Raw genomic sequence first — 17,371 nt, 5'->3', positions numbered from 1 at the left:
TGGAAACTCTTCTGCCTCTTTGTATGCTTGGAAAAATTTTTTACTGGATTACAGACACTGTGAGTTTTATGTTTTTGGGTGGTGGATACTTCTGTTCTCTTCACCTATATCTTAGGAAATTTTTCATGATGTTTGATTTCTTTTATAGTTTCCAGATTTAAGTGCTTGAAAGAGGAAATATTTGTCTTCTCCCTGTACCTATTAAATGGTATTTTCTAAGGGGTGGGACTACCCCATCTTTGTTCTCCTTGCATCAAGTGATATTAAAAATAGTGTATAGTAAACTATTATCCATTTCCAAGACTAATAAAAGAAGACAAAGAGAAATGGAAGAAATAGGCAATATTAGGAAAGAAAAGAGACATTACCACAGATTCTATATACATTAAAATATATAAGAAGATATTAACAAATTTGGACTAATAAATTTGAAAAGTTAGATGAAAGAGATAAATTCCCAGGAAAGATAAACCTGACCAAAATGGACACATGAAGAAATAGAATAGTCCTATATACTAAGAAATTTGAATCCATATTTAAGAATTTTTTAACAAAGAGCATTTCAGGCCAGGTGGCTTCACCAGTGAATTCTACCAAATATATAAGGAAGAAATAACACCACTCATCCACAAAAGTAATTTCATATATGCATATTTAATATATAAAAGCCAGTTACATTTTTATATAATTTAAAAGTTACTATTTAAAACAGCACTTCAAACCGTCATACCTGGGAACAAATCTAATAAGACATATACAACACACAGAAAAAATATACATAGAAAAAAGGAAAGATATTAAATAAATGGGAGAATATTTTTTTTTATGGATTGGAATACTGAATAGCATAGAAATGTCACTTCTCCCCAAATTGATTTTTAGGTAAAATCCCAATTAAAATTTCACAAAGTTTTTTTTTTTTTTTTTCTTGGAAACCTAATTCTAATTCTAGAGTCAGATTGAATATTCAAATAGCCATGAAGAGCCGAAACAATTTGAAAATGTAGAATCAAGTTGGAGGATTTATACTACTATAAACAAGGTTTTTTATAAAGCTACAGTAATTAAGACAATGCAGTACTGGTATAATAATAGATCTAAGTAGACCAATGGATCATTAAAAAATAGTCTAGAGAAAAACCTACACATATTTAAACCTACACAAATTTAATATAAATTAAAATTTGGTTTGTGGTAACACAGGAGAATAGTGAGGAAAGAATTGTCTCTCAGTAAAAGTGGATATTCACATAGAAAAAAATGAATCTAGGTTCCTATGTCATATCATGCACAGAAATAAATTCCAGATATATTGTTGATCTAGATTTGAAAAGTAAAACATTAAAACTCCCAGAAGATGGCATTGAAGAATAACTTCATGATTTGGGAGAGACAAAGATTTCTCACTCAAGACTCAAAATGCAGTAACTATATGAAGAACAATTATGAATAGAACTACATTAAAATTAAGAACATCTCCTCATCAGAGACACCATTAGAGAATGAATAGGTAGGAGAAAATATTTGTGATACATATAAATGACAAGTGACTCACATTCAAAATATATAAAGAACTAAAATCAAAAAGAGAAAGAGAAATAACCCAATAGGAAAATAGGCAAGAAATTGAACACACACCTCAGAAAGTGGAATATCCAAATAGTCAGTAAATACTTAAAAATATGTAGAGCCTCCTTAGTTATCATAGAAATGTAAAATATAATCACAGTGAGATACTACTATGTACACATCAGAATGGCTAAAATGAAAAAGACTTAATCCAAGGACAAAGAATGGTTAGAGCAAAGGAATACTCATACAGAGTTGGTGGCAATATAATTGAAACATCTGTTTTGACAGAACTGGTGATATTAGCTAAAGTGGGACACACATAATCTGTGATATAGCAGTTCCACTACTAGGCAACAGAAATGAGTACAGTACGTGTCTGGGACAAAAGATGAGTGTGTGTGTGTGTGTGTGTGTGTGAGAGAGAGAGTGTGTTTATGTGAATGTTCATAGCAGTGTTGTTTTTAATAGCCACAAATTAGAAACCACCTAAATGTCCATCCGTGGGATGGATATCAGATTTGAGATGCCTTTAAGTGGGTAGTAAATTTTTGTAGTATTTTTAGAAAATGAGGGCAAAAATCTAGATACAAAAATACATAATGACAATGCCCAGTGAAAAGGAACCTCCCAATAGTGAGACAAAATGGAGATATGTCCCATGAAAAAGTTGCATAAGTTGTGTAGATAATGTATGATCATAGCTTATGTACAATTTCAGAACCTTGTTACAGGAGATATTGCCCAAAGATCCCCTTGACGGTCCATAAATAATTGGGCACTTTGGCTCAGATAGTCTCAATCATGAGTACATGGACAGAAAGTCATGGGCAAGTTTTAACTACCTCAAAGTGAAACTTCAACAAAGACAGGAGAATGTCTCCAGGGGAACTGGGGATTCAGATTCTCTTCTCTCCTGTTTCTGGCTCAGGGAAAACTGAATTCTCACTTGTAAATTCTTTTAAAAGCAGATGAGAGTTTAAGGTGAGAGAGTCACCATACAGAGAAGGTGAAAAAACAATGGAAACCTAACAAGCACAGCATAATCGGCCTGTAGAGATTTTATCTCTGAGGGAAAATAAAATCCCACTTCTTGCCCAGCCCTGCTCTTCCTGGGCAATGCTGACCTCTTTTCCTGGAGGTAAGGCAGTCATGCTCCTCAGAGGCTCTCCATTGGGTTCTTAGGATTATGAGTCAAGAAGCAAGGATTTCCTTAACACACAGCTTCTTTCTGGGCTCATGTGAAACTTGGGTTGAGTTTGGTTACTACAGAGATTAAGGTCCCATTTTTGCAATTGGTTTTAAGAAAATACATTTGGGTAGCCAAACTGGGGAGAAATTTCTCTCGAATACCTCTGAGAAATGAAGCACCTAGCCTGGGGCTTTTACTGCATTCATGGGAAACATTGAACTTATTTACTAGAGGTCGTGTTCCCTGTGTCACATTGCACTCCCCCCAGCACTTGTCCACTGCTGGAAATTTGGACCTGAGAACAGGTTTGTGTTAACCAGCTCATTCTTAAACAGTGATGGTCAGAAGGTAACTTCATCTAGATGACTGGCTCTAAACTTTCTGTTGCTCCAAGCAGTGTAGTTGTAGGTATGCATTAGGAAGTGGGAATGGGGTGGGGATAGCAACTTAGCCAGTTAACATTGTTGGGAAATCTCAAGCTTTCCAGGTGGCTTCTTTTGAGAACACTTCTGATGTAGAACTTTAGGAAGCTTGAATCACAGTTCTTGGAAGGAGAGGTGGTTCAGGAATGCTGTTTATCTTACTATTATTGTCACTTACAACACCTCCACCTTATTTTTGAAAATCTGTTTTTAACTTTTATTTACATACCATATTTTCAAAAGTGTTTTAAACATTTTACTTTTGGTTAAAAAATTATTCCCTATTGATGTCATATCCTTTTTCTATTATCCTCCCTACTTCCCTCACTCCAATGAATTGGGACAGACTTGAATTTGTGCTCCCTTTAGACAGGTGAAGAAGCTACAGTTGGACCTCCAGATCCACAGGTTCTACATCTGTGGATTCACCGACCATGGATTGAAAATATTAAAAAATTTTCCAGAAAGTTCACAAAAGCAAAACTTGAATTTGCTTAATGCTAGCAACTATTTACTTATCATTTACTTTGTAATTAGATATTATGAGTAATCTAGAGATGATTTAAAGTGTACAGGAGGATGTGTGTAGGTTATATGCAAATACTAGGCCATTTTATATAAGGGACTTGAGCATCTGTGGATTTTGGTATCCACTGGAGTCCTGAAACCAATCCCAGGGATACTGAGGAGCAGCTGTAGTAATGACAGTCGAACTGGGAAATGCAAGTTCATTGGCCAAGCAGGTTGTTCATTCACTCCCGGGGAGAAGCACTGTAGAAAACATGAAGATGGTACAGAAACGTGTCATGTGAACCATGAGTGTTTCTATTTGTAAACAATACCTTGTTGAGCCTTTAAGCGGAATTCCTGATCCAAGACCAGGGATTACTGCATTTTCTTTGTCAAGCCCTTAACTACTATTAGTTTTTAAGAAGTGAAAACTCAAAACCACAAGATACTATCGTCAGATTTTTCAGTCAGGTCTCCTTGTTTGGTACCTGAGAATGCCTTAAACAATCATCAGCGTCCCCCTGCACTGTATTTTTTCCTTTTAGCCCTCTCCTGGTGAGCCCGTGTTACATGGATTGTTTCGTGTATTACAGCAGAATCAGAGACTGCCTCACGCACCTTCCCAGGAATATTAGCTATTAAAGTATCATCTGTACACTGTCAGGTTCCGCTGACAGGTCTCAGGCACTGATTTTCCCCTTTGAAGTCACGTATCTCTCTCTTGTACCTGAGGTCTTCACCAGTGATAATTTTATATTCCAACTTTTCCCTTTTCATTGGGGATAAAAAGGTAGGTTTCCTCTTTCTTTGATAGAAATATTACAAAGTGGCTTGCTGATCTGAAGCTCTAGAGTAAATTCTAAAGAATTAAGGAACATTTTGTACTTTTATTGCCTCCTCTTGTAATTTACATAAATTCTCTCTCAGAGTAGGAATGGTTTATCAAGCTTAATTCATTTCTAGATAAAAGATTATCAAATGCAAATGCCAATAGACCCTTCTCTGCTGGCTAATCCAGTCACCTTTGGCACCCTGTTTATCTGCATTTAGCTGCCCTTACTGTCATGAATGCCCTTAACACAAAATATGATTCTCATCATATATTCAATGGCACTATCTGATCACAGACAGCAAACAGATAATATCTCCTTGTCACAGCAGTGCATGCATTTCACTTTCTCGACCTAAAGGACAGAGTAATTAGAGGGACAGGGTATGTGGGAAATCTAGAGTGGGCTTTGTTCAGTCCGTGAGGTTTTTGGAAATCACTTGAGATTTGACAAGTAAGGTACAAATAAGATTACTAAGAGTTCCAGAAAGAATACTAGAGCCCTTGAGCTTTCGGAAATACTAATATATCAGCAGGATTAGAAAGTTTGGGGATGGTATTGAGCAGACTAGAGTATTACCTTCTGGTCATGTGAGTCACAGTAGAGGGAGCATAGCACAAGGATGAGAAAAGACAGAGTTTTCTAAGGGGCAGGGGATAGTCAAATATTTCAGATAAAGATAAAAGTAAGGATGGTTAAAGGAAAGAAATCATCAACAGTCATTTCACTGAGTTAATTGTAATTAATTTTTTCCATCACATTATATGGTCTCCAAATCACAATAATCACTATCCAGAATACATACAAATAGAATCAGAGGGAATGTGCAACCAGTTTCCCCTTACCTTTTAGTTAATAGGCCAGCACGTGTGGCAACTCTTCGAGCTCTTAGCATTTACTAAGGAAGACAGTTAACGCATCTTTGATTTGTTTCTTGACAGCCATACTCTGCTGTCGACCCCATGATCTGCTGCTCTTTCAAGCGAGGAGAAATGCAATATTGCAGATTCTTTCCTCTTATTCTCTCAGCCAGGTAAAAGACAAACAGGTGAAGATTTTTCAAAAATGAGCCTGGTCACCCAGGTCTTCATTTTTTATCTCACTGACTCTAAGATGTAATTTTCGATAATTTTTAGCTACTAAAAACTATTTTATATTTGCTACCTTCTAACTTACAACCCCAAATTTGTGATTTTAAAAGGGTGGAAATTTAGTATCTCATTTTCATAGTCAAAGAATCCAGAAGTAAAAAAAGTAAATTAAAAAGAAAACCTGTTCATACCTATTAGGTTCCATTCAGTATGGATTCTGAGATAGTAAGGAGGGAAAAACCGGTGTCTAACAGGGAAGTAAACAAACTCCATGGTTAGGAGTTGGCTTTAAAGAAAAAATATCATGTTTTACAGTTAATCTTTTTAACTCAAATAAGCATTTTAATGAAAACATTTCTGCTTAAGGAAGCTTCTCCTTGGATCTGAGCCACATCAGTGGGTTCTGTTGTTTCCCAGAAGGAGACATACAATCTGAAAAACCACACCACTTAATATTAGATGGCTGTTTGGTCCAAGTGACCTTATAAGGTCCTCTGGCACCTTACGTATCTAGTTTTTTGATTTATGACTTGGGTTTGGTCTTCAGAAGCTCATGGGCAGGGAAGACCAGACATGGATGAGTGAGTTCATTCTGCTGGGACTGTCCAGCTGCTGGGAGACTCAGGTCTCCCTCTTTGTCCTTTTCCTGGCCATGTATCTGATGACTGTGCTGGGGAACTTCCTCATCATCCTCCTTATCAGACTGGACAGCAGGCTGAACACACCCATGTACGTTTTCCTCAGTATCCTGTCATTTGTGGACATCTGTTATATCAACAGCACTGTCCCCCAGATGCTCATTCACTTCCTGTCAGCCCAGAAGTCTATCCCATTCTACAGCTGTGTGCTCCAGCTGTTTATCTCCTTGGCCATGAGCAGCCCAGAGCTCTTCCTGCTGGAAGCCATGGCTTATGAGCGCTGTGTGGCAGTGTGCCGCCCACTGCACCACGCAGTCATCATGCACGGAGGGCTGTGCCTGGGGCTGGCTGCTGGCTGCTTGCTGGCTGGTTTCATGAATTCACTGATGCAGACAATCATCTTTCAGCTACCTCTGTGCCATAAGGTTGTTCGTCACTTTGCCTGTGAGTTGTTGGCTGTGCTGAGGCTGACCTGTGTGGACATCTCCTTCAACAAGGTCATGGTGGCCATCTCAGGATTTCTGGTGATCATGCTTCCCTGTTTTCTTGTTCTGTTCTCCTATGGTCGTATAGTTGCTGCGATTCTGTGTCTTCATTCTGCCCAGGGACGCCACAAAGCATTTGGGACGTGTGCCTCTCACCTCATTGTGGTTTCCATGTGCTTTGGAACAGCCATCTTCACATACTTGAGACCCATGGCTGGCTCCTCAGCAGAACAGGAGAAGATGGTCACCCTGTTCTATGCTGTGGTGACCCCAATGCTGAATCCCTTAATCTACAGCTTGAAGAACAAGGAAGTGATGAGCACCTCTAGAAGAGTGTTGGGGAAACTTAGTGACAAAGGGTAAAGATTCATAGAATTTCTCCTTCCCTCCAACAGCCCATAGAACGACATTCTAAACAAAGAGAAAATGATGGACATGCCCTTTCTTCTCAGATTTTCTCATAAGGTAGATCATGGTGAACAAGTTTTTCTAGACTGACTTTCCACATTCATCCACATTTTGACTATGTATCACTGCCCTGTCATACATAACGGTAAAAAAAAAAACAAAACCTTTAATTATTAAGCTGCAGTCTGCTGGATAATCTCTCCTCCTAGACTTCATATTCCCCCTTTTACTTTCATATACTTCCTGCCTAGTCCCTCAGAAAATGAAACATAAACAGTAAAAATTTTCAGGGTGAGAAGAGCCACACTTTGTTTCATGACCCCACCCATCACCAGCAATGTTGCTTTGAAAAAGATACTTAACATCTCTGACCTCTAGTTTCCTCAACTATAAAAAGAAGTAATAATATCCAGTGTGTGTGATTATTTTGAAGATTATAAATTATCTATGTAAAATGTCTAGTAGAGTGGTGGCATAGAGTAGGTATTCAACTATTTTTTAAAAATAGCTTGTAGGACACAATTATAGCACTACACATTATGCAGCCTTCTCTCTATACAGAGTGACTCACGGTGGATGTTTTCCTTGTGCTGTGGCTCTAGTAGATCACTGTTCTGTGTCTACTCCAGGTAGCCACCTTACCCAGAACCATGGCATCTGTCCACCCAATTTATTATCTCTCCATCCATCCCATCCACCCATTCATTATCCATTCATCCATCCAACTTTTCTGTCTCTATCTGTCTTATCTATCTATCTATGTGTTTTTTAGCTCCAAGCCAGACAAGACCTTTCTCATGATCTCCAAACACATGTATCAATGCTTGCTTAACTCCTTTCACTTACATTATATGAATCTCATTGTTAACATAGTTAAAATAGAGCTGTTGTTCTTGCTTCCTCTATCCCAAGCTATTCCTTTCCTGTTGCCCCAATACACCTTCACTGTTTTAGTAAAAGGAACCATCATACATCAGAGTAATTCTTGATTCCTTTATTTTACACCCTACCCAGCTATAGATTCCATTAGCTTGTCAACAAAATATGTGATCAACTGGTCTCTCTGTTTCCACCTCTGCTTTCTACATTCTATTCTGCACACAACAGCTTTAATTTTTAAAATTATTGTTTTTTGACTTTATTTTGTAAACTAAAACACAGGCAGAACACCACACTAAATAAATGTGTAGCTTAGTGAATTATTGTAAGACAAACCCTCTTGTGACCACCACTCAAGTAAAAACAAAACAAAACAAAACAAAACAAAAAACAGTTCTGCCAGCTACTGTAGCAGTCACTTCATGTGCCCCATCATAATCACAACTTTTTCCCAAAAGTAACTGCTCTCGTGACCTCTGTAGTAATCACTGTCTTGCATTTCTTTATGGCTATATTATTCAAGCAAACATCCCTAGTCACTGTCACTGTAGTTTAGTTTTGCCCATTTTTTTCAATTTGATATGCTTTGAAATCTCATTAATCTATAGGTCCCCTCCAACTCTTTCTTTTTCCTGCAATTTATTTGAGTGACCTGGGCCATTTGATCTGTAGAAGTCTCCTCTATCTTAGAAAATAAATCAAGTCACATCCTTTTCCTGCTTAGAATAAAATCTAGACTCCACAAGTACAGGACCTAACTTGGTCCAGCTGCTGCCTGCTTCTTCATCTGCATTTTGACTCCTTCCTCTCACTGCTCTCATGGCACACTGCTTGTCTAACAAGGGTTGGAAGAAAACAGCTAAATCTCTAAAAAGGAAAATTTATTTTTTTTACAAGTCATAGACATTCATGGAAAAAATAATTGTAGACCTGTACTTCTTTGTATGTGAAATCTGAGACTTATCCAATGTATTAATAATTTACTAATAAGCACTAATAAATTTAGTAATAAATCCTTTCATTGGAAATTCTGAATCCTATCAATTACCATCATGAATAACTGGGCTCAGATTTCTGAGTAAAATCTCAAAAGAGTAGAGATGTTTTGATCTCCCAGTTTTAAAAGGAGAAAATTCAAGTTTCTACCTTGGAAAGGGCAAAGTATTATATTCATCAGTTAGACTATAAGCTTCTTGAGAGCAAGGGCTATGCATTTTATCTTATTTGTGTTCCCAGTGCCTTAACAATGCTAATAAATTCCTGCTGATTGATTTATTAATTGAAATTTTCTTTACTATTCTAGAGGTTGCCTCTTATGAAATATATAAAGATAACGCATGTTGGAATTTAATATAATAGTAAATAGGCTTTAAAAAATCTCAGGCTCAGAGTTAATTGGTTCATAATACTCCTCAGTAGATGAAATATTATCACCCATACAAGGCTTCTTTTATTAATTAATTCTGTTTTATCCCATTCTTTATTCCTCAACTATTCTGATATATTTAATGCATATAATGATGTTTGAGAGTACATTTATGTATTTAAAATATATATTAACTACTCAGACTGTATCTTAGTTTTTTTTTTTTTACTCAACACTATATTTTTAAGAATGATACATATTGCTAGTCTATTACTTTTAACTGTTCAGAGTAATGCATGGTGTTCACCATATTTTAGCTATGGTACCCAGCTCCCTACCACCACATATAGCCCGATGATGAACATCATAATACATGTGCACTTAAGGACTTGTGAGAATTTATTTAAGGAATATACACAGGAGCCAATTGCTAGGTAATGGATAATGCTCTCCAGAATGGCTTTATAAGTCTACACTCGTACGTCAGTGCCTGACGGCTCTTATCCATCCACAGCCTGCATGTTTTGAATTTTTTCTAGCCTAAAAGATATAAAATTGTCTTACTTTGCGTTACTCTGATAAGTAATCAGTATGAACATATGAACAGTGTCTTCATATGCTGAACTTCTGATTTGTCTGCCTTCACCCAGCACCACTCTGTCCATGCCTTCCCCGCTTCAGTTCGTGCTAACTCCATCATTGCAGTGATTAGGAAATTTCCCAGTCTTTCTCTCATAAATTGGCAAGAATAGCCTGTTGTCTCTATTTTCAAAATATATACATAGTATGATCACTTCTCAGCATCTCCACTCTTACACCCCAGCGTGAGCCACCCCGACTTCTCACTTGGGTTACTGCAATTGCCTGCATCAAATTCCCTGCTTCTATTCTTATATCCCAGCACTCAGTGATCCCTTTAAAACAGAACTCGAATCATGTCCTTCCTCTTTCAACCATTCAGTTATTCAGAATTAAATCCAAAGTATTTACAATGAACACAGGCTTTTCTCCTAACTATGCCTCTCTACCTGGAATGCTGCTTTCTCAGTTAGCCACTTCCTCATCTCCTCCAGTTCTTCATTTAACTATCATCACTGCCCTTTTGGTGCTGCAGACTTTCTCCTTGCCCCCTACGCCTGTTCCCTCTTACCTTGTTATTTAGTTTTTTCCAAAGAACTTATCTTTTCTAACATATTTGCAAGTAACTCATTGTTTAATGTCTGTCTGTCATCCCTCCACTGCCCCCAGAATATAATGTAAGCCCCTTGAGAGCAGGGCTCTTTGGTTCAGGTAAATATATATACCAAGAATATAGGATAGTGTCTGTCTTATAGTTAGCACCAAATAAATATTTTCTGAGTGAACCATATTGTCAGCCTTTTGGGTTTCTGTTGCTGGACACTCTGTGTTCATTTTCTTTGCTCATTTTTCCTTTGAGTTTTCTACCATTTCCTTGTTGGTGTGTATATTATAAATATGAATCCTTTTTGGTTATAGCCATTGCAAATACATACCTCTGATCCATCACCTCTCTGTCAATTTTATTCATAGAGTCCTTCGTTGAATGAAAAACCTTCATTTTGATATAATCCAATTTATCACATTTTTGTCCAATGATTTATGCTTACGAAGTTTTGTTTTTCTAAAAAAAAAAAAAAAAACCCCTGTATCTAGGTCATAAAATACTCTGTTTAATTAAGTTTTATACTTTTACCTTTCACAATATTTCTTTAGTTTATCTTTAGTATTTCTTTAGACATCTGCTTCTACATATGTTGTTAAATATGGATCTAGTGTTTATTTCCATGTGTGGTCCATTTATTAAACAGTCTATTCTTTATTCAGTCATTTTAATAACTTTCATGTACATTAAGTTTACCTATATATGGGTCTGCCTTTGAATTCTATTCTATTTGTTCGTTTGTTCTTGCACCATGTAATCCTGTTACTCTACTTCTAAAAATTGAAGTATAGTTGACATACAATAGTATATCAGCTTCAAGTAGAAAACATAGTAGTTTAACATGTACATACATTACAAATTGATCACCATGATAAGTCTAATAACCGTCTGTTACCAGATAAATCTGTTACAAATTACTGACTATGTTCCCAATACTGTTCATCACATTCCGTGATTTATTTATTTTGTAACTGGAAGTTGGTACCTCTTAATCTGTCTTGCCTATTATCCCCAACCTCCCACCCCTCTTCCAATCACCAGTTTGTTTTCTTTATCTGTTAAGTCTGCTTCTGTTTTTTTTTGTTGGTTTGTTTTGTTTTTTTAGATTCCACATATAAGTAAAATCATTCAGTACTTCTCTTTCTCTGTTTGACTTATTTCACTTAGCATAATATCCTCTAGGTCCATCTGTGTTGTCACAAATGACAAAATTTCATTCTTTTTTATGGTTGAGTAATATTCCATTGTGTATATAGCTATATATCACCTCTTCATTATTCATTCATCTATCTGTAGACACTTAGGTTGTTTCTATATCTTGGCTACTGTAAATAATGCTGCAGTGAACATAGGAGTACATATATCTTTTTGAATTAGTGTTTTTGTTTTCTTCAGAAAACACCCAGAAGTGGAACTACTGGACTGTGTAGTACTGTTTTTAATTTTTTGAGGAACCTCCACATTTTTCCATAGGGTTGCACCAATTTACATTCCCACCAACAGGAACTGCCTAGAGGGTTCCCCATTCTCCCCATCCTTGCCAAGAATTGTTATTTGTTGTCTGTTTGTTGATAGCCATTCTGACAGGTGTGAGGTGATACTGTGGTTTTGATTCGCATTTCTCTGATGATTAGTGATGTTGAGCATCTTTTTTTCATGTGTCTGTCGGCCATCTGTATGTCTTCTTTGGAAAAATGTCTATTCAGGTCCTGTGACCATTTTTTAATAGACCTCTTTGGGTTTTTTTTTTTGATATTAAGTTGTGTGATTTCTTTAAATATTTTGGATATTAACCCCTTATCCAGTATATCATTTGCAAATATTTTCCTTTGTTCAGTAGGTTGTCTTTTCATTTTATGATTTCCTTCATTATGAAAAAGCTTTTTAGTTTGATGTAGTCCCATTTGTTTATTTTTGCTTTTATTTCCCTTGCCTGAGGAGACAGACAAACGCACACAAAATATTGCTGAGACTGATGTCAAAGAGTAAACTGCCTATGTTTTCTAGAGTTTTATGGTTTTAGGTCGCCAGAAGATGCTTTTGTCACCAGCTCCCAGAATAAGCCCTTCTCTGGGCAATGCCAGGTAGTTGAGCAGAGGATGGGAACAGACGGGCACTCTGACATAGACAAGGCGTACAGTGGAAATCTCCCTTCCCACTCCTGGGAAAGGGAAATGGGGACTAGAGGTACCACTGCACAATGCTTAACATCCTCGCGAGAGGGTTTTCACAGAGGAGGTTGTACTTTTATTGAAGGTTCCCAACACTAAAAATCCCTAAGTACAAACCAGGATATGAAAGATCATCCTCCTTAAAGTGAAGGGAAAGGTGAAATTGCTCAGGTTACAGGATGTGATGGTAGAATTACAAACCTGAGAGCAGCCCAATAATAAGCAACATCTGTTTAGGGATTGGCATAAAAAACTCTCCCTGTCCAACCTCGGATTAGATCATGTACCATAGAGCATCTCAGTGGTCCCGTGAGTTGCCCGGCCCGGGAGCTATTGCTTAGAGGAACGTGGAGATGGATGAGTTGGAATGAGAAAGTTTCGATTTAATCTTCACGGTCCTAAAGTGGGATAAAAATTCCCACCATCCAAAAGTGTTATCACTGAAGACTCAGACACACTTCCCTTGAGAAATTAAAGTTTGGCAAGCTCCTTCCCATGCTCCAGGGACAAGGAAACAAAATGTTCATTTGCAAAGTTGAAATGTAGGTTAGGGTGTTAGATGCAGAAGTGACCAGACAGAGGGAAATGGAAAATAAAAGAAATCTAATAAACAAAAAATAATTGGTCCCTTGAGATTTTATCACTAAGTTATAAAAAGTTACCAACTGTTCCAACTGTACTTGCTTCAAATTCCATAACTTTCCCAGCCCTGCCATCTTTCCAAGGCTCAGGATGGCCTCCTCCATTCTCCAGAGGTGAGTCAGGCATTTTCAGTCTTTCTTCATCACTTATTTAGCAACATAAATTGTGAAACCAGGTTCCTGTAACCCATGGCCTCTCCTGCCATACTCCTCAAACCGAAGAGTATGGTGGCTTGATATATTGGCCTCTAGTAGAAAGTTATCCTAAAAAATGTGTTCTGGCTCTTCAGATTATGTTTGTGAGTGTACAGCTAAGTAGGTTTGAAAAGAAGCTTGTCAGCAGCTTGAGCGTGAGTGAGTGTGCTTATGTGTGGGATCCAGAGAGGACACTATGGAAAGTGTTCCTCTGAGTGCAGAGAACTCCTGGCTCTCTTCTCCACCTGTGTAATGATTTTGGCTTAGCTACATGGCCACTCAACAGTTTTCCTCTGCCTCTGGTGTGACTGCCAAGTGACCTGGAAACATAGCCCACTCTTTATGTTAGTGCGATAGTAACTGTTTACACAGTAGGGGATGTATTGGCACTATTTATAAGCACTCACCACTACGGAGAATAGATTCCAAGTTCCCCGTGGGAGACAGCTCAGAAGGGACAAATCTTCCCAACCAGATAAAACTCATACCTTCAGACCAGGACCCTTCGTCATGTCTCACCTCTTACTTGTTAGGGATATTTTTGGCTAGAGAAAACTATCCTTAGGTTCAAATCTTCTTTTGAAAGCTAATTAGAAAAAATAAGCACTCGATTTATCCATTTCTGTTAAATTGTTTTTTCCTTATTTTCCATAATTAGAGCCCTTAATCTTCTCTTATAAGAGGAAGAAAGAACTTCCTGCCATGTATCCATTATAAGATGTTGTGTTTTCATCACCATATGAGACACAAAGTAGAAGCATGATCACCTTTTCAAATTTATGAAAGAGGCCAGTTAATCACATACTTCATGAAGAGAGTCCCTAATAGGGGTGATGGGCTGTGTTTCTTTTCCTTATGTTGCTGATGTGGCTTGAAGGCCAGACTTCAACTTCATAGGTGAGTGAGAAGTACCTACTCTGGTCCACCATGACTGTGAAGTAAATGGGATCAAAAGTAGGAACTCAATTAGTCCTCTTGATATGTCTTCTGATTTCCACGTTAGGTGAATCCACAACCTTTAAAAAATTACTGTGCTATACACAAGGTCTGCTATGTGTAGGAGCAGGGTGATTGATGTGCCCCAGGCTATCAGATAATCCTGTTTACCTGCTGACTCCTCCATGGTCAAGTCCTTTTCCCATCTGTAAAACAGAGATAATAAGCCAAAGTTCAGAGTGTTGTTGTGAATATTATTATACTATATTATATTAGTAGATGTATAAAGTAGTATGATGCCTAGTACAGAGTCAGTGTTCAGCAAATGAAGTATTTATATCAACTCAGTATAAAAATAAGTGTAATTATGATTCTTATTTCTTCTCTTACCATCTTTCCCAGTCCAGTGGATTTTTGCACTCTGGGCAAAAGTGTTGCAGGAGCTTGTTTGTTTTCTTCCTGCCATCTGTCTCCAAAATAATAGACAAGACTGAGAACATTTTCTAAAACTGAACCTTACCATTCAGTGATTCACAGGGCAATTGACCTGTTAAATTATTTGAAACAGTTTTAAAAAGAAACAGGTTTACTTTGACTTTACACATCACTTTTTAAAAATATCAAATGTACTTTATTTAAAAAAGACAAAATTGCTTGCAAGTAATGTGTCACTTGGAAATTCACTTGCTTGACTTCATTACTGAGCAAAAGCAACATGACTTTAAGCACAGATACCCTTTTTTTGGGATATGGTTTTGGAGATAGGTAAAAAGACACCATTTATTTTTTTGTTGTTACATTGACTTTTAAAAATTGACATTCGTTTGAGTCCTGGTTATAGAAGTGTAAACAGTGTAAATGAATCTACCATTAACTATCACTGTCACATCCATGCTACCTATCTGCACATATATACCTGCTGATAAACCTGGAAGAGTTCCTGCATCACAGTTACATTTGAGCCCCAGGAGACAGGCCTGAACATACAACGTAGGACAAATCACTGGTATTCCTTTAAAGAACAGGTCACAGTAGAAATACTTCTTGGAAACAATTCATCCACTTTGGTATGTTTTAGGTTTTATTAGTGATATACATAGTTGTTTATTTAATTAAATAACATAAATCATTAAACACAAAATAACTATTAATTTCTTCAATATCTATGTTGTTAGCAAGTTTTGAAAAAAATACATATATACAGTTGACCTTTGAAACATGGGTTTGAACTGTGTGAGTTCACTAATACGTGGAACCACAAATACATGATATATATACACATGGCCATCTATAGCCATCATGATATTAGGTAGGGAAGGAGAGAAAGTAAAAAGAAGAGCAAACACTTCCATGTGGAGAAAATATAGTTCAGATACTTAGATGCAAAACTGATATCCCCAGATAAAGTACTTATAATGAATTTTCCAGAAAACTCCCTTGTCTGTCACAATGGGCCTGATGACTCTCTCAGTCCAAATATTCTGAAAACTGCAAGCATAGGCAGCCATATATTGGGAATAAAGTGAATGGATGTGGAAGGATGGATGGGTCTTGCATTTAGCTGTATTTTATAGTGTGGTCTCTAGCTATTGGTAAATCTCTACAAAGCATTGGAATGCCAGAGTCCAGTTACATAGGAATAGGAAAGCACTGTAGATATTACCAGTCCATATTTTTATCATGGCTTGAAATGACTAGGAAAATTTCCAACAAGTATAATGACAATTTTTATTCCAATGTAAAATGTAGCAGAACAAAAAGAAATTGATGTATAAATAGGTAAAATGCAAAATAAAATTACAAAGAAGGGAATGCACAATAATTAAGACTAGGCTATTGGTTTGTAGCTGTGAGGCTGACAAGCTGTTAATTTTCAACATTCTAGAAAAAAACTCATTCTTGATTATAAACTATACCTATTTGTCATCAAGAGTTTGGATTCTTTATCTTTTCATGTAGTGAAGAATATTACTTATATCTTTAAATATTGTGCATTTCTTTGCCAATGTTGCAGCTGTGTATCTTGTTCCAATCAATTTTGGTGTAAGTGACTGAAAGCTTTCAGTGCAAGGCCTTGAACGTGGTATCTGACATTGTTTGATCATTTCCACTAATTTCTGTGTGATACTCAATTTCTGAAAGCTCTCTTTTTAATAATTCCTTGACATTTTGGACCTTATTCAAAGCAATACTAAATTCTGAATATTTTATAACTAACCATATGATAATAAACTATAATATTAAGTCCTCCAACCATCTGTGTTATAAGTGGTGTGATCTGTAACAATCATTCTAAAAGTTTTTATGCTGAAACTGGAAACTTTCAGTAAATGTAATCTGCTGTCCATCTATAATTATAGCATGAATAGTACAGAAGCCATGGGGATAATTATCTTCATGTGAATCTTTCATGTACTGTCACAGGATTGTCTCAGACCTCAAACTCCCATCTGTATATTTTGGTTATGGATCACTTATTTCTTTCTTTAAGTGAGCAAACATAAAAGAAATTTTGATTTTGGGTCAAAAAACTACTACTGTCTCTGTTGTCATGCTCTGTAATTAAGACCTGATTTTCTATTCTTCTGCCTTCCCTGCTGAGGACTGATCCCTGTTATATTGGGAAATAAGTTGTCCCTTCCTTGAGAAAACATTATTATTAAGTAATAACCTGACATCATTACATGCTTTATTAAATTTCCCTTGGGGTACATAAGAGATAAACTTTAGCAGCTCTGTATACCTTCTCTTCATTCAGCCTGAGTCTTGAAGTTGGCCATCCTGGGTTGATCTTGCCCACCTGGGCCACTGGTATGAGGTGGGTGGAGAGGAGGCCTTCCACCTGCCACTCTCAA

The 17,371-nt window shown here is 36.9% G+C and overlaps 1 protein-coding gene across 1 annotated transcript; it reads left to right on the top strand.

Moving 5' to 3' along the window:
* The first annotated feature begins 5,671 nt into the window (after nt 1–5,671).
* On the top strand, nt 5,672–7,560 carry LOC111176033 (olfactory receptor-like protein OLF3). The gene has a single exon (XM_022575996.2). It carries the CDS (start codon nt 6,168–6,170, stop codon nt 7,098–7,100), a length of 933 nt encoding a protein of 310 aa, XP_022431704.2. The 5' UTR covers nt 5,672–6,167; the 3' UTR covers nt 7,101–7,560.
* The last annotated feature ends 9,811 nt before the right edge of the window (nt 7,561–17,371 follow it).

This window comes from Delphinapterus leucas, chromosome 9 (genome assembly GCF_059928025.1).
Source record: "Delphinapterus leucas isolate spDelLeu-1000000601 "Yukka" chromosome 9, BTC_Dleu_Yukka2, whole genome shotgun sequence".
Taxonomy (NCBI): domain Eukaryota; kingdom Metazoa; phylum Chordata; class Mammalia; order Artiodactyla; family Monodontidae; genus Delphinapterus; species Delphinapterus leucas.
The sequence above is the reverse complement of the archived record's forward strand: the minus strand, read 5'-3'. Positions and strand labels throughout refer to the sequence as shown.

Coding starts and splice junctions, on each gene's coding strand:
- LOC111176033 (XM_022575996.2), top strand. CDS start 6,168: ATGGGCAGGGAAGACCAGACATGGATGAGTGAGTTCATTCTGCTGGGA.